General features: G+C 26.7%; 2 protein-coding genes across 2 annotated transcripts; one reads left to right on the forward strand and one right to left on the reverse strand.

Moving 5' to 3' along the window:
* The first annotated feature begins 7,608 nt into the window (after positions 1–7,608).
* On the forward strand, positions 7,609–10,380 carry LOC122847323 (dynein regulatory complex subunit 6-like). The gene is made up of 3 exons (XM_044144927.1): positions 7,609–7,855; positions 7,937–8,293; positions 9,833–10,380. The coding sequence occupies exons 1-3, from the start codon at positions 7,609–7,611 to the stop codon at positions 10,378–10,380; spliced, it is 1,152 nt and encodes a 383-aa protein (XP_044000862.1).
* A 793-nt stretch (positions 10,381–11,173) lies between these two features.
* Positions 11,174–24,522, reverse strand: LOC122847384 (F-box/LRR-repeat protein 3-like). The gene is made up of 7 exons (XM_044145063.1): positions 23,758–24,522; positions 20,793–21,246; positions 15,817–15,827; positions 15,527–15,719; positions 14,771–15,418; positions 11,815–12,156; positions 11,174–11,190 (listed from the first exon to the last, which is right to left on the reverse strand). Exons 1-7 carry the CDS (start codon positions 24,520–24,522, stop codon positions 11,174–11,176), a joined length of 2,430 nt encoding a protein of 809 aa, XP_044000998.1.
* Positions 24,523–25,841: the final 1,319 nt, after the last annotated feature.

Raw genomic sequence — 25,841 nt, forward strand, 5'->3', positions numbered from 1 at the left:
CAGTCGTTAGTTCAATCCCAAATCCCAAATCCCAATGTGTCACAAGTTACCACAACATTATTGACTTGTAGGACAACAAATTATTCTAATATATTTTGAACAGTGTTATACTTAAGGCAAATACCTCCTAGCAAAAAACGAGTGAAGATAATCTCTATCCTGGTTTTCTGATGAAAAGTATTTGCCTCAAACTCCAATATTTTTTGCAAAAAAAAAATAAAAAATTGACAAAATAGTATCACTGACATTAGATCTCACTTATTCTTAATTTAATAATTTTAATAGCTTATTTTTTGTTAATTTAAATAACAGTATTGTTGTCAAATCAGTCAAGTATTTCCCAAACGGTTTAAAAAATAATACTATAAAATAGAAAAACACACATATAAAAATAATGACACTATTGTCAAATGTCCAAAAAATTATAATAAACAAACAAATATTTCATTAAACAATTTATTTATATTTTTTAAATTTACTTTTATCATATTTATTGGATAAATTTAAAATTCATTAATTTAAAAATAAATTCATTAGTCATTCAACTCAATGCTATTAATATTTCAAATTTACAAATTTAATTTTTTTTAAATTAACTTTCAAATATTGTATTCAATTTTTTATATCACTTTGCAAATTAATCATTATATATATTTTAAATTTACTAGTAGATATTTTGATAATAATGAAATATTTATTATTTTTTTTCTTTTGCGACTGCTCATGATTTTTTAACCGGATATTTTTTGTTTAGAATATATATTGACGAGAATATTTAGTCGTCTTACCAATAGACAGTTACCAAAAAAAAATTTAATAATTTACCACTAATTTAAATACGTATTATTATTATTTAAACAATTCCTTATTATTATTTATTTATCGGCAAAATACAACACTTTATCACCGTAATATTATTCTCACGTGATAAAAAATTTCATCAAATATAAAATCAACGGTTCATACAATTAACAATACACAAATAAAATTCATATATTTAATTGTTAATAAATTGTTAATAAACAGACGCGGTGAAATGCATACTAAATGATTACTACAATAAAATCTGTTCTTTGGAGGATAAAAAATTCGATGTCGAGTATATCGTTAGAAAAAAGGTCACAAAAAAATGAGACAACAAAAAATACTTTTTAAAAGACAAAAAAAAGTATTTCATTTTCGGCTATACATTCGCAGTGCAGTGTCAGTCAATGTTTTGCACGATAAAAAAAAAATAAAAATAAAAAGAGATATATTACGGTTGCTTTGTTAATTGCACAAGACAAATGAAATTTAATAATTTCATATGGCGCTATGTTAAATTTTTTGATTGTATTTTAATTTTTTTCAAATTGCAATTTGTTTTATCTTCTATGATTCTGTCTCGCACATTATTAACTTGTTTGTTTAATTTTGCAATTATTTTTTTTGCTCAAGCATCTACAATTCTGTCATTTTATTTTGAAAATATTTTTCTATTTCTATCATTTCATTGTCATTATGTACTTTCGCTATATGTGTATGTTGTTTTTTTTTAAATTTTTTTATTCTTCTAAAATATTTAAAAATTAATTTATTATAAAAAAAACTTTTTAAATTGATAATTAATTTTAAAGAATTATATTTATTTTATTTTCTGACATTTGTCAGCAATGTTGAAGTCAATTGTTCGCCAGTATCACAAGAAGATTTTGATTCTTGAGGAGGAAAAATACGATTATGAGGTTCAATGAATATATTAAAAAAAAAAAAAAAAAAAACAATAACGTATGAATTAATTACGTAGAAAAGTATTTAAAAAAACAAAACAAATAAATTTATTAAATTTAGTTATTCTAAATTTACTAAAAATAATTTAATTTAAGTAATTAATTTTATTTTTTGTTTTATAAAAATCAACAAGCTGTTTTTTTTTTTAGTAAGCTGTAGAACTATTGTAGATAATTATGGATAATACATATTTTCTTATATCAAATATATCCCTGTAAAATGTTTTACCATTATTTCCTCGTGTTTTTCTAGCTACCCTTCATTTATAATTAATTATCATTATTATTTTGTTCGATTTTGCACCGAGCCACAAAATACCAGCTGATAATCAGTGAATTAATAAAAAATTAAAAATTTAAATTTGGGATTACTTAATTTATTTTATTATTAATTTATTAATGATATTTTTGGAATAATTTTTTTCTTTTTTTATCAACAATTTGATAGTGTTTTTATTTTTTCATTTATATAAAATTTTTATTTACAATTTTAACTTGTACTTATTTTAAAAAAATTAAGTACAGATTTTAGAAAGAAAAAATTATTCATTTATTATTCATTATGTGATGCTTTTAATCATAAATAATTTTTTTTCATTTATTTATGCTACATGTGAATAGTCAAATTTGTAAATTTTTGCTTTTGCATTTTATTTTGCATTAATGAATTATATATTTTTGGTTTTGTTCTAAAAAAAAATTATATAAATTTATATGAAAATACAATTTCATTAATTTTTTTAAATAAATATAAACAATTGGTTGTATTTTTAATTAATTTTTAAATTATATATGTAGATTGCCGAGCTCAACAGTCAGGTGAATGATCTCCGAGGCAAATTGTAAGTGTTTTTTTTTTTTTATAAAAAGGTAATAACTATAGAAATTTGTTTAATATAAACATTAAATATTTCAGTATGAAACCAGCTTTGAAAAAAGTTTCAAAATATGAAAATAAATTTGCCAAGCTTTAAAAGAAAGCAGCAGAATTTAATTTTAGAAATCAACTGAAGCAAGTTAAAAAGAAGGAATTTACTCTTGAAGAAGAAGACAAAAAGGTAAATACAAATTATTTATTTAAAAATTATATTCTCTAGTAATAATTTAAGAAAAAAAAAAAACAAATTAATATATTTAAAATTTTTATTGTCTATTATGAAATAGAGTGAATACTTTTTATACATTTATTATTTATAAGAAATGGGAAATATAGACACATGAATAACAATCTGTTGGTAAATATATCGAGCAAGCTTGTGGTTAAGCGAGCAAACGCGTGGCTAATAGGTTGAGCTTTTGCAGGACCAAGTTCAAATCAAACCTATATCCGACCTGTGTCGAAACTGTACTTGGATAGATCAATTTATAGTACTCTGCATAAAGAGAATGATTATTCCCTCATAATTTACGATCAATTTGGCAAAGACCTTCATATATCTTAGGCAAATATCTCCTGGCAAAGAACGAGTGAAGATATCTCTATCCCTGGTTCTTTGCTGGGAAGTATTCGCCTCATACATCCGATTTTTTTTGCAAAAAAAATATAAAAAATTGACAAAATAGTAACACTGACATTAGATCTTATTTATTCTTAATTTAATAATTTTAATAGCTTATTTTTTGTTAATTTAAATAACACTATTGTTATCAAATCAGTCAAGTATTTCCCAAACAGTTTAAAAAATAATACTAAAAAATTTTTAGTAACGAATTCGTTCTATTGAAAATTGATAATTTTCAAAACTCCGGCGAAAGCCCGTGTGGTTTATCTCGATTATTCCAAATTCATTACAGTTTAATTTTTTTTACAATTTTAAATTATATGATTGAATTATTTTTAACATTTTTTAAAACAAATTTAAGGTTATACTTCATGCAGGTATTGATATCAATGATTCTATTAGATTTGTTCAAGAAATAAATCAATACAAATATTAAAAAAATAAATCGTTCAATTTACTTTTTTTTTAACTAAACAATTTTTTTTTTTCAAATCATTTTGTTTAATACTTTTATTTACTTAAAATAAATGCAAAAAAATACTATAGTTATACCATATGTCAATAGTAACTTATTTTCTCCTTCATCTGTTCTTGATGAGTTATCAAAATTGCAATATCTTGAACGTGTAAACGCGTTATGCAGAAAATCTTAATGATAGTACAATTACTGCTATCGCTAATAATTGTAAAAACCTAAAAAGTTTAGATATCCAAAATTGCACAGGTCTTACTGAGACAGCTCTCGTTGCTTTATCAAACTTGGAAAATTTACAAAAACTAGACGTAAGTTATCTTGATATCATTACAGACAGCTTCATTATCAAATTGAAAGGATTAAAAGAATTGCATTGTAATAAATGCAAGAAACTTACTAATGCTGGTATTATTCAAGTTATAAAAAATAATCCAGATCTTGAAAAAATTAGTGTCTGGTGTATAAAAAATATTACAATAGATATGGTTATTGCTGTTGATCTGGCAATTAAAAATCGCACGAATGGTATCATTTTACACATAATAATGGATGATTCGTCAATAATCAAAGCTTCTAAGTCAATAATTACATCTCAATGGTTAGTTGTTAGATACTTTCATTTTCTTTTCTAATTTAAGAATATAACTTGTTCTCGATATTAGTTGGAAATTGGAACCATGTAAGTTTTCATGACAATGTTAATCATTTTGTAAAATAAAGTTTAAAAATAAATATCTTTCTGAAATAATTTTTTGTATGGAACAATTATTTTTACCCTTGGATTAAAAAATCATTTAATAAATTTGTAAGGTAAATTTTTGAATATGGTAATTGCATTTTATTGTCAACATATTCTTTTAATAAATAATCATTCACAAAAAAATATTGATCAATTATTTACCTAAATAAATACTCATACTGCCAAAAAATATTTCTAAAGATGTTTCGAAAATGAAAAACAAATTTTTCTTAATTAAACACAACAATTCAACCAAATTTAAAAGTGTAGTTGAAATGATTGATATTGATTGTAAATAAAAAAAGAAATATATGCAAAAAAATTCAAACGTATTCTCAACTGATAGCTGTGTAAACAAAAATATAGAAGCCATAAAATAACATATTTATTTATTTATAATATTATCTAAAAATATATGATAATAATATTTCATTATATGGAAGGTGTAAAATTTTTAAATTAATTTTTTAACAGGTTTTTAACAATTATTTATAGCAATTATCCATATCAATTATCAGAGGTTATATCAAATAACAATAGCACAATTAACGGTCAAACGTATTTACAAAATTGCCTAATTAGAACCCATCATTAAATTAATACATTTATTTATTTTTTTTTAATTCGTTAGCAAGTAAATGACATGACACACATTGGTTTATATTTTAGAATATTTTTCTGTTTCTTTTAATCATCTGCGGTATAATACATTTAAATTCATTATTATTTTTTAAATATAAGTTTCAGAGTCAATGTTTTGTAAATTTTACAGTTTAATGTAAATGTTAATAATTTTGTAAAACAAAATTTAAAACAATCAACTTAAATTAATTCAAATAATTTTTCGTATGGAGCAAGGTAAATTCTTAAATATTATGAATGCATCTTATTGGCAACATATTTTTTTTAATAATAAATTGACCATCAACAGAGATAAATTGATCAACTATTCACTTAAAAAAATATTCACACAGCCAAAAATATTTTTGAATATTTGTCGAAAATAAAAAACAAATATTACATTACAAAAGAAATAAATATTTTTTTTATTTATTTAATTAACCATTGTGTATCTTAATTTAGAATGAAAAAATATAAATACCAGGAGATCGAGTTACAAACGAATAAAGTACGCTCAGTGAAATTATTCGATGTAGTTTGATGATACACTAGGTTCAACTTTTGACTTGCTGACAATAAATTACAATACAATTTATTTGTTTGTTATCATTTATAACATCTAAAAATTTTTATTCACAACTTGAAATTTTTGACTACAACTCGAGACTTTGAATAAAAGCATTGTGAATATAGTCAACTCATGAGTTATCAAAATAATGCCGGTAACATAGACTTAAAAGTCTATGCTAGAGCTGAAATCACGTTATTTTTTTCTCATCATTTTCACAAACACGTGGGTTTTTTTTTGAGGTGTAGACTGCTAGAGCTGAAACCACGTTATATTCGTTATATTCCACACGTGGGTTTTTTTTTTTTACATTCATATCAATCCATATCAAAGAGTAACAGATAACGATATAGCACATTTAACGCTCAAACGTACAAAATTGTCTAATTAAAAACCATCATTCAATTAATACATTTATTTTTTTTTTAAATACGTTACCGAGTAAGAAAAAACTTTATAATTGCATCAATTACTAAATTAATTATCAGATAAACAAAAAATATCTGCAATTGAAGTGAATAAAAATTTATAATTTTAACAATTGTATTTATAAAATGATCACATGACATTCAATATTATATGCCTTTAAATATAATTTTATCGGTCTTGATTTTGCTGGTAAATCATCAACTTTTAATTGATCTATATCTTGGAATATATATTTTTTTATGGTTATTTTTGTTTATTTTATTTTTCTAGGTGTTATACATTTAAATTCATCATCATTTATTTTAATATATATTTTCATAGTTTACTTAAAATGAATGCAAAAAAAATATGTGTTGAGAAAGACCAACAAATCTTGGATAATGGTGACAAGGATCAAAAAATTGTCATCAATTCACTGGATTACGACTCATTAGCAAATATCATCATGTTGTTGCCAATACCAGAAAGAATAGACATGGAAAAAGGTAAATACTATTATCAAAATAAAGTTTCTTTTTTTTAAATAAAATATTAAGGTTTCTATATTCTATTATTAATTTTTAAATTTGATACTTTTTAATCTAGTTTGTACCAAATGGAAAGAGGCATGTCGGCTAGCTTGGTATGACATTAAAAAATACAAATGTAAATCATCAATTGGACGTTATTATGATAAACGTTTTTTGACACAATCATACCTTGAAAAAATATTATTGAGATGTGGTAATTATCTGAATGAATTGTCTCTCTCAGATGTTTGTGATTCAAGTATCATGCCATTTGTTGGTGGACACTGTAAAAATTTAACTACCTTGGAATGTAAATTTGATGATAATTTCTTGATTGATAATGCTGACCACTTTGTTCAGGCATTTACACAGTTGGATAAATTAAAATGCATCAAAATAATAATTGATTACAACTGCTCGAATGAGACAAATAATCTCTCTACAATAACTGATAGTCTTCCAGAAGAAATAAATGAAATTTATTTATATTCTAAACCTCTTCTGAAACAAAATATTTCTATGGTAAGTTGTTATTAAATACCAACTAGTCGTTCATCACTATAGTGACAAACATCAATTAAATGAATATAAATTATTTGAATAAATTTTTATTATTTTTAGAGTGTTAAAAAATTTAAAAATCTTCAAAAACTGGCAGTTCATTATCTCAATTTAGACAACATAACTCTTCAAGAAGTATCAGAAAAAACTACACTTGTTTATCTCGAACTCATACAATGGGATAAACACTACAGGTTTCCTTTATTTAATAAACTCGTTAGTTTGGAATACATCGACTTGACGATGAGCAAGACTGAGTATATATATCTAAATAGGAATGACTTGATCTCTACAGAAAAACTCAATGCTATTTTTTCTACATGCAAAAATCTAAAACATCTTGATATTCCACCTGGTCCTTATGATGTAGCTAAAATTCCTCTTGAAAAATGGAAAAACTTTCAAAACTTGGAATATCTTGGTATTTTTTGTAATATGAAGCCTGATTTAGCAAATGCAATTGTTAAATATTGCAAGAATTTAAAACACTTGAGAATACATAATCGTAATTACTCAATGAATGATACCGCTTTAGAAAAGTTGACAGAGTTGGAAAATCTTGAATGTTTAATCCTTGGTATAGTTGAGCTCCATGAGGAATCAATCATCACAATTTCAAACAATTGTAAAAAACTCAAACGTTTAGAAATTACTGGTTTCACTATAGTACCATCTGTTAATAGTAACTCATTTTCTTCTTCATCTGTTCTTGATGAGTTATCAAAATTACAATATCTTGAACATTTAAACTTGTCTTATGCAGAAAATCTTAATGATAGTACAATTACTGCTATCGCTAATAATTGTAAAAACCTAAAAAGTTTAGATATCCAAAATACCACGGGTCTTACTGAGACAGCTCTCGTTGCTTTAACAAACTTGAAAAATTTACAAAAACTAGACGTAAGTTATCTTGATATCATTACAGACAGCTTCATTATCAAATTGAAAGGATTAAAAGAATTGCATTGTAATAAATGCAAGAAACTTACTGATGTTGGTATTATTCAATTTATAAAAAATAATCCAGATCTTGAAATGCTTGATGTCCGCTGTATTGATAATATTACAATAAATATGGTTATTGCTGTTGATCAGGCAACTAAAAATCGTACCAATGGTATTATTTTACACATAAAATCATCTAATCTGTCAATAATAGAAGCTTCTCAGTCAATAATTACATCTCAATGGTTAGTTGTTGGATACTTCTGTTATTAAATTTTTCGTATGACTTTTTCTAATTTAGTAATATAACTTGTTCCCGATATTAGTTGGAAATTGGAATCATGAAAATTTTCATGACAATGTTAATAATTTTGTAAAACAATATTTTAAAATAAATATACTTTCTCAAAAATTTTATTTTAACATTTATTTTTACCTTCGATTGTACATATGTCATTACTAATCAGTAATTACATTTTTGATATAACTGAAAAAAAATTTACTGGGTCTCCAACGATAACCATTTTGATCATATCGCGAAAGATCTTTGACGATCTCAGACGACAAAAATATTCACCGGGTCATTACAATAGACATTAAAAAAAAAAAGTCTTAAAAAAAATTATATTCAAAAAATGTCTAGAAAATATTACAATTGACTTGGTTATTGCTGCTGATCAAGAAACTAAAAATCACACAAATGGTCTTATTTTATACATAAAAATATTTAGTCCTTTCATAAGACACCCTTTCAAGTCGATAATTAATCTCAATGGTTGATTGTTGACTGTTTTTTTGAATGAATTTGTTCATTATTTTTTTAAAATTATTCTTAAAAAACACGCATTGTTTTCTATATTTCTTGAAACTTCATGAAAATTCAAATGACGATGTTGATAATTTTGTAAAACAAAGTTTAAAATCTTTCTGAAATAATTTTTTGTATAGAACAATCATTTTTATCTTTAATCGTACATATGTAATTACAGGTGTGATGATATTCAAATGGATTAAAAAATCATTTCATAAATTTGTAAGGTAAATTCTTGAATATGGTTATTGCATATTATTGTCAACATATTCTCTTAGAAAATAATCATTCACATAAAAATATTGATTAATTATTTACCTAAATAAATACTCATACTGCCAAAAATTTTTCTAAAGATTTTTCAAAAATGAAAAACAAATATTTTTACTACTTAAACACAACAATTTAACCAAATTTAAAAGAGTTGGAATTGATATTGATTGAAATAATTGCAGACAGCTTCCTTATTAAATTGAAAGGGTTGAAATGCACGGAACTTACTAATACTGGTATTATTCAATTTATAAAAAATAACCCACATCTTGAAAAGATTATTCTTTCTGGTATTAATAATTTGACAATAAATAGCCAAGACTTTTGTACTTGTAATTTTGTTGCCACTCGCCATTGACAATAACACCTTAGACGTTCAAGCCATACTTTTTACTATCTGTAAACAACAAACACTTGACTTTAAAGTGCTCCATCAAAGAATAATTAATGTTGAAATGTCTTGTAGTTACATTATAAATAATAGCGCTTTACAAAAGTTAACAGAGTTGGAAAATCTTGAATGTTTATTATTGATCGATACGTTTAGGCTCCATGATAAATCAATAACTGCAATTGCAAACAATTGTAAAAATCTTAAACGTTTAGAAATATCTAATTGCATTACAGTATCATCTATTGATGGTGGGCCACTTTCTTCCCAATCTGTTCTTGATGAGTTATCAAAATTACAATGTCTTAAACATCTAAACTTGTCTCATTTAAAAAATCTTCAAGATAGTACAATAATTGTGATTGCTAATCATTGTAAAAATCTAAAAAGTTTAAATATCCAAAATTGCACAGGTCTTACTGAGACAGCTCTCGTTGCTTTATTAAACTTGGAAAATTTACAAAAAGTTAATGTAAGTCGTCTTGATATAATTAAAGACAGCTTCCTTATCAAATTGAAAGGATTAAAAGAACTGCATTGTGACAAATGCAAGCAACTTACTGATACTGGTATTATTCAATTTATAAAAAATAATCCGGATCTTGAATATCTTACAGTCCGCTGTATGAAAAATATTACAAGTAATATAGTTATTGGTGCTGATCAGGCAACAAGAAATCGTACAAATGGTATCATTTTACACATAGAAACAACCAATCAGTTAATACTTGACGCTTATAATATAAGTCAATTAAATCTCAATGGTTGGTTGTTGAAGCTCTAATTTCCAAGATGGTCCCTCTTTTTTGTTGAAGTAACATTCTATGTCGTGATTTTATACTTATAAATATTTTTGCAATGATAATTGTTTAAAAATTATAATTTGTTTTTAAATTAAAACAAGCACATTTATGAAAAAAATTAAAAATCATTAAATCTGGCATGACATATGTACGATTAAAAGTAAAAATAATTATTCCATACAAAAAATTTTTTAATTATATTTATAATGTTTTGAATTATATTTAAGAATAAGTTTAATTAATTTTTGATCTGGTTATTTGAAATTATTAACATTTGAAATTTTATGATTTCAAGTAATAATAATATAATGTTTTTTTACAATGTCTTCACAATATCAATGACTTGTTAGTATAATGTGTCTTTGAGATTAAATTATAAAAAGGTATATTAATATATAATTATAAATATTTAACAACTAACCACTGAATTTAATTGTTGTTGATTTTGTTAAGGGTCTTATTGACGGAGCACTTATTGTTAAGGAGTACTTACATCAATTAGTTTTCTTACAATTTTAATAATTTTTGGATATATAAATCTTGAAATTCCCTGCCATCTAATGATCCTAATTTTTGTAATCATGAACAATCTAGTATTAGGAATAAGGTGAGTCTAAACGAATTGAGACTTTTTACGTGGCTTAACATTGGAGGTATAGGATTTTTTTTTTATTTTTTTATATTTTTAGTTCTAACAAAAAAACGGTTCTTACAAATTTGATAAAAAATTAATATGTCAAAATTGATATAATTTAGAAAACTTTGGAAAAAAAATTAAATGCTTGAACTTTCTAGAATCAGAGATATTGTTAATTAAAGTTTGCAATATTTATTAATATTTGACATGAACGTGAGGCCGAGTGTATCCGAGTGGCGATGATGGGTCGCGCGCAACTCTCCACTTATTTTATATATCACACACATACATACAAACATCTAGATGAAAATAAACTATAATTTTATTGAATTAAAATTTCCAATTATTTTTAAACAAATTGATTATATTAACAAATGAAATAAATAAATAAATGCATATTCCTATATTGATAATCTCAATTTACAACTAAATAAACAGCTGTCTGGCATAAGCATCATAGATTCACACAAACACAAGTACACATTAATCCGAGCGTTTTCCCGAACACAACTTGGCTGTGATTGGCTGGGATTTGTACAGTATCAGGCAAAAATTTCGGGCTCCGATATAGACTTTTTGTTGCAATTAACACTACGCTTTTTCCTAAACTTTCTATTTGGATTATCTTAAAAGTACTCCCTTAAGTGTAAAATAATACCATTTGTACGATTTTTAGTTGCCTGATCAGCACCAATAACCAAGTCAATTGTAATTTTATATAAATCCTTGGCATAAATATTTTCAAGATCTGGATTATTTTTTATAAATTGAATAATACCAGCATTAGTAAGTTCCTGGCAATAAGAACATTTCAATTCTTTTAAGCCTTTTAATTTGATAATAAAGTCGTCTGTAATATTAACGAGAGTGACGTCTAGTTTTTGTAAATTTTTCAAGTTTGTTAGAGCAATGAGAGCTATTTTAGTAATACTTGTGCAATTTTCGATTTCTAAAATTCTCAGGTTTTTACAATTATTAGCAATTGCAAAAATTGTACTATTTCTAAGATGTAATGTCCCACACAAATGTAGATGTTCAAGATATTGCAATCTTGATAACTCATCAAGAACAGTAGGAGAAGAACCATGAACAGGTGGTACTAAAAGTCTTCCAGGAATTTCTAAACGTTTAAGTTTTTTACAATTGTTTGAAATTGCAATTATTGATTCTGTATTGAGCTTAATCCAAGGAAACAATATTAAACTTTCAAGATTTTCCAGCTCTGTTAGCTTCTTTAAAGCAGTTTCATCCATCAAGAAATTAGGATTATGTATCTTCAAGTGTATTAAATTCTTGCAATATTTAACAATTGCATTTGCTAAATCAGGCTTTATATTACAGGAAAAACTAAGATACTCCAAGTTTTGAAAGTTTATCCATTTGTTGCGAGAAGCTTCAGCTATATCGTAAGAACCAGGTGGAATATCAAGATGTTTTAAATTTTTGCATGTACAAAAAATAGTATTGAGTACTTTTGTAGAGAAGTTATCCTTCAGTTTAAATGAAATATCAGAGTGCATGGCTGGCGTTAGGTTAATATATTCTAAATTGACAAGTTTATCAAACAAACAAAACCTTTCTGGTATGACATGGAGTATAATGTCAAGATGAACGAGTGTTGTTTTTTCTGCTATATCTTGCAAAATTATGTTGTCTAAAAAATAGCAGACATGTAATGTCAATTTTTGAAGATTTTTAAATTTTTTTAAATCCTGAAAATAACAGAAATTTATTCAAATTATTATTGTATTCATCCGATTTATAGTATTGTTTGTCACTGGTGATAAACAACTAGTTGATATTCAATAACAACTTACCATATAAATTATTTCTATTATTAGGCGTCTCGAAGGTAGTTCAGAAGTTAAATGAATTTCATTAATTTCTTCTGGAAGACTATTGATTAATTTATGTAAATTAACTGTTCCATGATACAAATTGTCATCAATCGTTATTATTCTAATGCATTTTAATTTATCCAACTGTGTAAATGCTTGAACAAAATCATCAGCAGAATAACGCAACGTATTGATATGAAATTTACATTCCAACGTTGTTAAATTTTTACAATGATCACCAACAATTGGCATAATACTTGATTTACAAACATTTGAGAGAGACAATTCATGCAGATATTTACCACATCTTAATAATATTTTTTTCACGTATGAATGTGTCAACAAACAGTTATCATAAGAACGTCCAATTGTTAATTCACATTTGTATTTTTTAATGTCATACCAAGCTAGTTTACAGGCCTCTTTCCATTTGGGACAAACTAAAATATAAAATGTCAATGTAAAAATTAATTAATACAAACTATTTATATTTTGTCAAAGTTTGACAGAAATTTGTATAAGTCAGATAAATTCTTAAACGTCATGTTATTGTCATAATCGCATCTTATTGAAAATATATTAATTTAATAAATAATCATTGACAAAAATGAATTGATTAATTATACATCTATATTTCTAAATACTTGTCAAAAATAAAAAACAAATATTATATTTCAAAAATAATAAATATTTTAATTTATTTAATTAACCATTGTGTATCTTGGACTTTTTTTGATAAATGAAAACCACAAGCTATTTTGCACAAGCTATTCTATTATTTTTAATATTCTATTCTTATTAGCTTGATAATTTACTTTTTAATACTATTATTATTTGAAAACGATTTATTAATTTAAAAAGAGGATCTTTTTCTGAGCAGGCTGTGTTATAATATTTGTTACATTTTTCAAATAGAGCAATTGTTGAAGCATAGGTTTAATTGTGAGCATCAACAGCGGTTTATCAAAACAAAAAAAGAATGCAGGAAATCTTGAAGATAGTGCAATTATTGTTATTGCTAATAATTGTAAAAACCTGAAAAATTTAGAAATCAAACGTTGCACGGGTCTTACTGAGACAGCTCTCGTTGCTTTAACAAACTCAAAAAATTTACAAAACCTTAATGTAAGTTGTCTTGATATAATTACAGACAGGTTCCTTATCAAATTGAAAGGATTAAAAGAACTGCATTGTGACAAATGCAAGCAACTTACTGATACTGATATTATTCAATTTATAAAAAATAATCCAGATTTTGAATATCTTACAGTCCGCTGTATGAAAAATATTACAAGTAATATAGTTATTGGTGCTGATCAGGCAACAAGAAATCGTACAAATGTTTAAAAATTATAATTTGTTTTTAATTTTAAACAGGCACATTTATGAAAAAAATTAAAAATCATTAAATCTGGCATGACATATGTACGATTAAAAGTAAAAATAATTATTCCATACAAAAAATTTTTTAATTATATATTTATAATGTTTTGAATTATATTTAAGAATAAGTTTAATTAATTTTTGATCTGGTTATTTGAAATTATTAACATTTGAATTTTTATGATTTCAAGTAATAATAATATAATGTTTGTTTAAAATGTCTTCACAATATCAATGACTTGTTAGTATAATGTGTCTTTGAGATTAAATTATAAAAAGGTATACTAATATATAATTATAAATATTTAACAACTAACCACTGAGATTTAATTGTTGGTTTTGTTAAAGATGGTCTTATTGACGGAGCACTTATTGTTAAGTGTAAAATAATACCATTTGTACGATTTTTAGTTGCCTGATCAGCAGCAAAAATCGAGTCAATTGTAATATTATATATATCCTTGGCATAAATATTTTCAAGATCTGGGTTATTTTTTAAAAATTGAATAATACCAGCATTAGTAAGTTTTCGACAATAAGAACAATCCAATTCTTTTAAGCCTTTTAATTCGATAATAAAGTCGTCTGTAATATTAAGAGAATCTACCTCTAATTTTTGTAAGTTTTCCAAATTTGTTAAAGCAACGAGACCTCTTTCAGTAATATTTCTGTGATTTTGAATTTGTAATATTTTTAGGTTTTTACAATTATTAGCAATCGCAATGATTGTACTATCTTCAAGATTTATTCCCTCATGTGGGTAATTAAATTTATGTAAATTAAGATGTTCAAGATATTGCAAATTTGATAACTCATCAAGAACAGATGGAGAAGAAAGTGGCTCACCATCAATAAATGGTACTAAAAAGCTATCAGGAATTTCTAAACGTTTAAGTTTTTTACAATTGTTTGAAATGGCAATTATTGATTCTTCACTAAGCTTAATGCGAAAAACCAATGACAAACTTTCAAGATTTTCTAGCTCTGTTAGCTTTTTTAAAGCAGTTTCATTCATCAAGCGATTAGTATTATGTATCTTCAAGTGTTTCAAATTCTTGCAATATTCAACAATTGTATTTGCTAAGTCCGGCATCATGTTACAAGCAATACCAAGATGTTGTAAATTTTGAAAGTTTAACCATTTTTCAAGAGGAATTTCAGCTACATCATAAAAATCATATGGAATATCAAGATGTTTTAGATTTTTGCATGTACTAAAAATATTTTCAAGTACTCTTGTAGAAAGGACGTACGCATCACACCAAATACCCATCGTTAAGTCGATATACTCCAAATTAACGAGTTTATTAAATAGAATTAATGGTATAAATATATGAGCAGTATATAATCCAATCTTAAGATGAACAAGTGTTGTTATGTCTGCTATTTCTCGAAGGTTTATGTTGTCTGAACGGAGACCAAGTGATGTTAATTTGTGAAGATTTCTGAATCTTTGGAGACCCTAGAAATAATAGATCAAATTTATTAAAATAACTTGTATTTAATTGATAGTATTGTTTGATACATAAATAACAAGTTAATATTTAATAACAACTTACCATGGAAATATCTAGTTTTAGGTAATACAAAGATTTAGAAAATAAATGAATTTCCTTAATTTCTTCGGGAAGGCTATTACTTATTGCAGAGAGATTAATTGTCTCATTCGAGTAGTTGTGATCCACCGTTATTTTGATACATTTCAATTTATCCAACTGTATAAATGCCTGAATAAAGTGATCAATTAAGGAATTGTCATTAAATTTACATTCTAGACTTGTTAAATTTTTACAGTGATCACCAACAAATGGCATGATACTTGAATTACAAACATCTAAAAGAGACAGTTCTTTTAAATAATTACCACACCTTAATAATATTTCCTTGAGGTATGATTGTGTCATCAAACGGTTATCATAACAACGTCCAATTGATGATTCACATTTGTATTTTTTAATGTCATACCAAGCTAGCCGACATGCCTCTTTCCATTTGGTACAAACTACAATAAAAAGTATTAAACATAAAAACTAATAATACAAACATTGATGTTTCATTAACAAAAAAGATTTTGATATTGGTATTGCCCTGGTAGAAATATTTCTCCGCCGTTACTCCGGCTTTTTCCGGCTTTCTCCGGCATTACTCCGGCTTTCTCCGGCATTACTCGTTTTGGTATTTCCGGAGAAAACTACTCCGGCATGAGGTTAATGGCGGAGAAATTACTCCGGCGGGAGAAATTATTCCGGCATGAGGTTGATGGCGGAGAAATTACTCCAGCATGAGATTGGTGGTGGGAAAAATACTCCGGCATGGATCGATGGTGGGGAAATTACTCCGGCATGAGATTGATGGCGGATAAATTTTTCCGGCATGGATTGATGGCGGAGAAAATATTACAATTATTATTAATAAATACTATTTTTGAGCAGACAAACTAGAAGTATTTTTCATCAGTTGAACATTTTTATAATATGACAATCTATTCTTTTGTGTTCTTTTTGGTTCATGGAGAACCACATCCAACCCCACATACACATGCTTTTATAAAAAAAAATTGTCAAGTTCGCTCACACATTTATAATCTAATCCTCGCCAGTCATGGACATGCCAAATACCTCTACACTGCTCACCATGCTACTCATATACATGTGTGCCACTGTAAGCATAGCAGGCATTGCAGTGGAAGCAACGTAGAATTGTTTTATTCATTATCTTGTTAAAAAGAAAAAAGTTGTAGTGTTATTGCCCTAGTATATATTGGCAATGGAAAATCATATCAATAAACAAATAAAATAATAAAAAGCCATATTGTGCCTTGGCTAATATTAAAACACTCAGAATAAATGAATTCTGTTGGATAAATTTGTGGTTCAGCAAAATGGCAATAATGGAAGACTCACCAACTGACGACAGTCTTTATCAATTGCAGTTCTGATCGATGACTTATAAAATGAAAATTTACAAAGTAAGTACAATAATTATTATTTTTCAAATATTACCAAAGTTTTATGTTTGAAAAAAAAATGCTCGATCTTAGTCAGCAGGTGTTTGTAACAATGAGGTTATAACTGGAGCGGTTTTTATATTAATTTCATCATATCAGTTGACTTAAAAATTTGTTTTAAAATGTAAATATGATGAACATTTTATTTTATACAATTAATGAATATATTTTTTGTTTTATAGCTGCGATTAAATTCAATCAAAACTTTCAACGATTGCCTTGGCACTTTGTGCTGTTACTCGTTGTGAGTTGATACATTTTGTTCCATTGGTACAACGTTTGGCATCTGGTGATTGGTTTACGTCAAGAACATCGACATGTGGTTTAATAAGTGTATCTTATCCCGTGTCAGTACAACAACATCAGCTGAATCAGAAATCATTTTTTAATTATGTCAAGATGATACACTAATGGGGCGACATTCAGCATCATCAAAATTGGGAGAATTTGCGAAAGTTGTTGAAATTGAGTATTTAAAATCTGATTCAATTCTAATGTTTTATTATATACACTTGCACGAGATGAACAAGATTCTGTTCGTTTATTAGCTGTTGATGCATGTGTTAGTATATTGCAACATTATTACAACGAAGATGTTGAACAACGTGTTATGCCAAATTACGTCAATGTGCTGCTGATTTATCATGGCGTGTACATTATATGATTGATGATGAATTTATAGATCTTGGAAGGCGGTTAATTATAAACGTACCACATTCCGAAAATATAATTTTTAGTTTTTCTGAGTCACAAATGTTGATGGTTAGTTTAAATAAATATATTTATAAAATTGATGAACATATAACATTTCTACATTGTTTTTAGTAATCTCATGCCGAATTAATTACTCCGGCATTAATGTTATGCAGGTAGTAATATTCAACATAAGATGAATGCTGAAGAAAATGCTTCGGCATAAAACTAGTGGCGGACTAATTTTTCCGACATTACTTTCATGCCGGAGTATTTACTCCGCCATCAATCTCATGGCGGAGTAATTTTTCCGCCGTCAATCTCATGTCGGAATAATTTTGTCGGCATGAAGTTAATGTCGGAAAAATGAATCACTACTAGTTTTTATGCGGAGTTTTCTCCTTCACAGATCTAATGCCGAAATAATTTCTCCTTCACTGATCCATGCCAGAATAATTTCTCCGGCTTTTGAATCCTATGCCGGGATAATTCCTCCGCAATCAATCCCATGCCGAAATAATTCCTCCGCCATCAATCCCATGCCGGAATAATTTTGCTGGCATTAATCCCATGCCGGAACAATTTTTACGGCATGAACCTCATGCCGGAGTAATTTTTCCGCCATCAACTTCATGCCGGAATAATTTCTCCGCCATCAACCTCATGCCGGAATAATTTCTCCGCCATAAATTTCATGCCGGAGTAATTTTTCCGCCATCAACTTCATGCCGGAATAATTTCTCCGCCATCAACCTCATGCCGGAATAATTTCTCCGCCATCAATTTCATGCCGGAGTAATTTTTCCGCCATCAACTTCATGCCGGAATAATTTCTCCGGCACGAATCTCATGCCGGAGTAATTTCTCCGCCATCAATTCCATGCCGGAGTAATTTTTCCGCCATCAACGTCATGCCGGAATAATTTCTCCGCCATCAATTTCATGCCGGAGTAATTTTTCCGCCATCAACCTCATGCCGGAGTAATTTCTCCGGAAATGGGCCAAAAACGGAGAAATGCCGGAGTAATGCCGGAGTAATGCCGGAATAATGCCGGAGTAATGCCGGAGTAATATTTCCACCAGGGTGGCAACAACATGATAATTTTTGCTAATGAGTCGTAGTCCAGTGAGTTGATGACAATATGTTGATCCTTGTCACCATCATCAGAGATTTGTTGGTATTTCTCCACACATATTTTTTTTGCATTCATTTCAAGCCCTAGCGAAAATGCCGATAGTCGGTTTGTGCACTGATCTCATACAAAAACGACACAAAACCGACACACGAATATAAGAATTTCCAAGTCACAAAAATCAATAGTAAGAAGCATTTAAAAAATAAAATATTATGTCTAAAAATTTCTAAATAATATTTTTATATTTGAACATTAAGAAATTTTAAAATAATTTTTATTGAAAAACTTTCAATTCTGTTGATGTATTAAAAGTGAGGTTAGCTGTCAGAATGTCTGTACACGACTGTGAAATTTTACAATTCTCACACAATTCCATTTCCCACAATTCCGACAGACGACTGTGAATTGTAAATCCGACCTGAATTCCGACACAAGTCCGACGGACGTACGACAGTATATTTTTATTTTGTATTTAATATAAAAAGCATTTTATTAATAAAAATTTTTATTCAATATTAAAGTTATAATATTATGTGATTTTGGAAACTATTAGATTTTTTTTATAAATTTGAAACAAAAAATAGTTGGAATCGTCTGTGAAATTTATTCTCACACAATTCCGACATACAATTCCGACGAATGACTGTGAGGTGAAATTCTCTGAACGATTCAATATTTTTACTACGGTTACTACGTTTATCAAAAACCTCATCATACTTATTAATATTACTTAATTAAAATAATATATAGATTTAAATATTGTATAAAGTATAAATATTTATATAAATAAGTAAACAAATAGAAAAAGTTAGTGTGTGCGTGCTACGTATGATTGCTAATTATATTTTTTCATCAAATATAATAATACAATTGACTTTATAAAAAGCTGTAATATGACTTTAATACTTTGATTGAGCAACGACACAACTAAAAGATTTAGTAATTGTTTATAATGTATAGTCCAAGATATAGATTAATTAAAAGTTGATGATTTACCAGCAAAATCAACATCAATAAAATTATATTTAGAGCCAAATAATATTGAATGTCATGCAACATGTTAAAATACAGTTGATACACGGGATTATTTTATAAATACAATTGTTTAAATTATAAATTTTTATTTACCTTAATTGATTCTTTGATTAGGTGATAATTAATTTAGTAGTTAATGCAATAAATTTTATTCTTTTTTCGTTCTATAAGTTCATTTTATAAGTCTCTCCTATAAGTGTGACTTATAAGATTTTTTTATATAAAATTTTTCAACAATTATTTATAATTTTTTGAATTATATTTAAGAAAGTATATAATTAATTATTGGCCTTGTTATTTGAAATTATTAACATTTAAATTTTCATGATTCCAAGTAATAATAATTTAATGTTTTTTTACAATGTCTTTACAATATCATTGTCTTGGTAACATATTTTGTATGTGTCTTTGAGATTAAATTATAAAACTAACGCATATAATATTTATAAATATTTAACAACCAACCATTGAGATTCAATTGTTGGGTTAGTTGAAAATGGTCTTATTGACCGCGGATCAGTTATTGTTAAGTGTAAAATAGTACCATTTGTACGATTTCTAGTTGCATGATCAGCACCAATAACCAAATCAATTGTAATTTTATATAAATCCTTGGCATAAATATTTTCAAGATCTGGATTATTTTTTATAAATTGAATAATACCAGCATTAGTAAGTTCCTGGCAATAAGAACATTTCAATTCTTTTAAGCCTTTTAATTTGATAATAAAGTCGTCTGTAATATTAACGAGAGTGACGTCTAGTTTTTGTAAATTTTTCAAGTTTGTTAGAGCAATGAGAGCTATTTTAGTAATACTTGTGCAATTTTCGATTTCTAAAATTCTCAGGTTTTTACAATTATTAGCAATTGCAAAAATTGTACTATTTCTAAGATGTAATGTCCCACACAAATGTAGATGTTCAAGATATTGCAATCTTGATAACTCATCAAGAACAGTAGGAGAAGAACCATGAACAGGTGGTACTAAAAGTCTTCCAGGAATTTCTAAATGTTTAAGTTTTTTACAATTGTTTGAAATGGCAATGATTGATTCTTTACTGAGCTTAATATGAGAAACCAATGACAAACTTTCAAGATTTTCCAGCTCTGTTAGCTTCTTTAAAGCAGTTTCATCCATCAAGAATTTAGGATTATGTATCTTCAAGTGTATTAAATTCTTGCAATATTTAACAATTGCATTTGCTAAATCAGGCTTTATATTACAGGAAAAACTAAGATACTCCAAGTTTTGAAAGTTTATCCATTTGTTGCGAGAAGCTTCAGCTATATCGTAAGAACCAGGTGGAATATCAAGATGTTTTAAATTTTTGCATGTACAAAAAATAGTATTGAGTACTTTTGTAGAGAAGTTATCCTTCAGTTTAAATGAAATATCAGAGTGCATGGCTGGCGTTAGGTTAATATATTCTAAATTGACAAGTTTATCAAACAAACAAAACCTTTCTGGTATGACATGGAGTATAATGTCAAGATGAACGAGTGTTGTTTTTTCTGCTATATCTTGAAAAATTATGTCGTCTAAAAAATAGCAGCCATGTAATGTCAATTTTTGAAGATTTTTAAATTTTTTAAAAGTCTGAAAATAATAGAAATTTATTTAAATTATTATTGTATTTATCCGATTTATAGTGATGCTTGTCACTGGTGATAAACAACTAGTTGGTATTGAATAACAACTTACCATAGAAACTATTTTTCGTGGGCGTCTTGAAGGTAGTTCAGAAGTTAAATGAATTTCATTAATTTCTTCTGGAAGACTATTGATCAATTTATGTAAATTAATTGTTTGATCATACAGGTTATCACTAAACGTTATTATTCTAATGCATTTCAATTTATCCAACTGTGTAAATGCTTGAACAAAATCATCAGCATAATAATGCAACGTATTGATATGGAATTTACATTCTAACGTTGTTAAATTTTTACAATGATCACCAACAAATGGCATAATACTTGATTTACAAACATCTGAGAGAGATAATTCATTTAGATATTTACCACATCTTAATAATATTTTCTCGAGGTATGATTGTGTCAACAAACGGTTATCATAACAACGTCCAATTGATGATTTACATTTGTATTCTTTAATGTCATACCAAGCTAGTTGACATGCCTCTTTCCATTTGGTACAAACTACATTAAAAAATATCAAATGTAAAAATTATTAATACAAACATTATTAATTCATTTTTAAAAAAATAGAAACTTTATTTTGATGATAATATATTTACCTTTTTCCATGTCTATCCTTTCTGGTATTGGTAGCAGCGAGATGATTTTTGCTAATGAGTCGTAATCCAGTGAGTCGTTGACGACTTTTGGATCCTCGTCATCAGAATCAGAGGTTTGTTGGTCTTTTTCTATACATGTACTATTTGCACCCATTGTGAGTATAAATACTTCAAATGCTATCGTTAATGTCTTAGAGAATCTGAGATCCTTTTAGTGCTTTTAGTACAGAAAAATATGTTGTTGATTATTGTTTTTTTTTTTTTTTTTTTATTAACAAAAATCAAAATATTTATTTGAAAAAAATTTAAAGGTTAAAAACACTCAGGTCAGAGTATTATTTATTTTTTTTTTTTTCTATATGTAAACTCTCTCTTTCAACCACATTCAACATAATCTTTACCTGGAACTCCAGGTGAACTCCGGACGTACGACTTCCTACAGCTTTTATAATTTTGAAAATTCCCATAATTGTCGTCTAGTAAAATTCTACTTATCGACAAAAGAACAGTTGGTGATTTTTCAACTAAGTAGCGCGAGTGATATTTGTTATTAAAGTGATCAATTCAATTGTTATAAACACTGGCGTTATTGATTTTATGCTCATTATAATGTACCACAATTTATTGTTGTTGTTATTATATTATATATATGGTTAGAGTGAAAAAAAAATTTAATTTTTCTTTTTTTTGTGTTGAAACGCTTGTCTTGAAAATTGTTTGTTCAATTTAATCTTCTCGTATATTATTCTTTCATTTTAAACTAAGGTACACAATAGCTAATAAAATTAATTTTTCAAACGTTTTAACACAAATAACTATTTATTTATTTTTGAAATATAATATATTTTCCTTTTATATTTTCGACAAATATTTAAAAATATTTTTGGCTTTATGAGAATTAGTTTAGCTAAATAACTGATCAATCTATTTTTGTCAATGATTATTTATTAAAATAATATATTGTCAATGAGATGCGACTGTCATGTTCAAAAATTCACTTTATTCACAAATTTTTGAGAATCAATAATAAATGTCACATTCATTAAAAAATTCCAAAATGATTTTTAAAACCACTACTCATCTAAGCTGTCATCACATATGTATGATTAGATAGGTGAAAATAATTGTTCCGCATACAAAAAATTATTAAAGAAAGTATATTTATTTTTAAACTTTGTTTTACAAGAATATTAAAATTGACCTTTGAATTTTTATGATTCCAAGTACTATAAAAAACTAGTAATAATAATAAAATGTTTTTTTACAATGTCTTCACAATATCATTGACTTGGTATCGTATTTTGTATGTGATTTTGAGATTAAATTACAAAACGGTACATATTGGTTCATTTTTTTTTAAAATATTTTACAACCAACCATTGAGATTTAATTGTTGGCCTAGTTAAAAATGGTATTATTGACGGATCACTTATTGTTAAGTGTAAAATAATACCATTTGTACGATTTCTAGTTGCATGATCAGCAGCAATAATCAAGTCATTTGTAATATTCTTTATACCGCTGACATCAATTACTTCAAGATCTGGGTTATTTTTTATAAATTGAATAATACCAGCATTAGTAAGTTCACGGCATTTAAAACATATCAATTTTTTTAAGCCTTTTAATTTGATAATAAAATCGTCTGTAATATTAGGGGAAGTGACGTCTAGTTCTTGTAAATTTTTCAAGTTCGTTATAGCAACAAAAGCTGTTTCAGTAACAGCTGTGCACCTATTAATTGCTAACAATCTCAGGTTTTTACAATTATTAGCAATCGCAATAATTGTACTATCTTTAAGATGTAATGTCCCACACAAATATAGAACTTCAAGATATTGCAATTTTGACAACTCATCAAGAACAGATGGAGAAGAAAGTGGCTTACCATCAATAGTTGGCATTAAAAGTCTACCGCCAATTGTTAAATGTTTAAGTTTTTTACAATTGTTTGAAATTGCAATTATTGATTCTTCTCTGAGGATAACGTTAATAACCAATATTAAACTTTCAAGATTTTCCAGCTCTGTTAATTTATTTAGAGCAGTTTCATTCATAATCTTACCAGGATCATGTATTTTCAAATGTTTTAAATTCTTGCAATATTCAACAATTGCATTTGCTAAGTCCGGCATTATATTACAAAAAATACCAAGATATATTAGGTTTTGTAAGTTTATCCATTTTTTGTGAGGAATTTCAGCTATATTGTGAAGAGCAGTTGGCATATAAAGATATTTTAGATTTTTGCATGTACAAAAAATACTGTTAAGTACTTTTGTAGAGGAGATATCCTTCAGTTCAAATGAAATATCAGAGTACATGGCTGGCGTTAGGTCAATAAATTCTAAATTGACAAGTTTATCAAACAGACAAAACCTTTCTGGTATTACATGGAGTGGAATGTCAAGATGAACGAGTGTTGTTTTTTCTGCTATATCTTGATAAATTATGTCGTCTAAAAAATAGCAGCCATGTAATGTCAATTTTTGAAGATTTTTAAATTTTTTAAAAGTCTGAAAATAATAGAAATTTATTTAAATTATTATTGTATTTATTCGATTAATATAGTATTGTTTGTCACTGGTGATAAACGTGACTAATTGGTATTCAATCACAACTTACTAAAGAAACTTTTTTTTGTGGGGGTACATTGCGAGAAGTTCCAGCTGAAGTTATATGAATTTGATTAATTTCTTCTGGAAGACTATCAATTATTCTAAGTAGATCAAATGTTCCATCATACAAATCATCATCAATCGTTATTATTCTAATGCATTTTAATTTATCCAGCAGTATAAATGCTCGAACAAAATCATCAGCATAATGATGGAACGTATTGATATAAAATTTACATACCAACGTTGTTAAATTTCGACAATGATCACCAACAAATGGCATAATACTTGATTTACAAACATCTGAGAGAGATAATTCATTTAGATATTTACCACATCTTAATAATATTTTCTCGAGGTATGATTGTGTCAACAAACGGTTATCATAAGAACGTCCAATTGATGATTTACATTTGTATTTTTTAATGTCATACCAAGCTATTTGACATGCCTCTTTCCATTTGGTACAAACTACAATAAAACATATCAAATTTAAAAATTAATAATACAAACATTGATATTTTATTTAAAAAAAAAAAGAATTTTTATTTTGATAATAATATTTATACCTTTTTCCATGTCTATCCTTTCTGGTATTGGCAACAACATGATGATTTCTGCTAATGAGTCGTAGTCCAGTGAGTTGATGACGACTTTTGGATCTTTGTCACCAACATCAGAGGTTTGTTGGTCTTTTTCAATACATATTCTTTTTGCACTCATTATGAGTAAATACTAAAAAAGCTAAAATGTCTTGCTTTTTTTTTTTATTAACCAAAATCCAAATATTTATTTAAAAACAATTTAAAGGTTAAAAAAACGTGCGTCAGAGTATT

The sequence above is a fragment of the Aphidius gifuensis genome, linkage group LG1 (genome assembly GCF_014905175.1).
Source record: "Aphidius gifuensis isolate YNYX2018 linkage group LG1, ASM1490517v1, whole genome shotgun sequence".
NCBI lineage: Eukaryota > Metazoa > Arthropoda > Insecta > Hymenoptera > Braconidae > Aphidius > Aphidius gifuensis.

Excerpts from the sequence above, each read along its gene's own strand:
- LOC122847384 (XM_044145063.1), bottom strand. The coding sequence starts at position 24,522 with ATGCCGGACTTAGCAAATGCAATTGTTGAATATTGCAAGAATTTAAAA. Across the intron at positions 21,247-23,757 it reads TTAAATCTCAATGGTTGGTT|AAGCTAACAGAGCTGGAAAA; the intron begins GTAAAATATTTT and ends ACTGCTTTAAAG. Across the intron at positions 12,157-14,770 it reads TCGAAAACTTACTAATGCTG|AAATTCCTGGAAGACTTTTA; the intron begins GTATTATTCAAT and ends TTAAACGTTTAG.
- LOC122847323 (XM_044144927.1), top strand. The coding sequence starts at position 7,609 with ATGAAGCCTGATTTAGCAAATGCAATTGTTAAATATTGCAAGAATTTA. Across the intron at positions 7,856-7,936 it reads TATAGTACCATCTGTTAATA|AAAATCTTAATGATAGTACA; the intron begins GTAACTCATTTT and ends TGTCTTATGCAG. Across the intron at positions 8,294-9,832 it reads AACTAAAAATCGTACCAATG|TATCATCTATTGATGGTGGG; the intron begins GTATTATTTTAC and ends ATTGCATTACAG.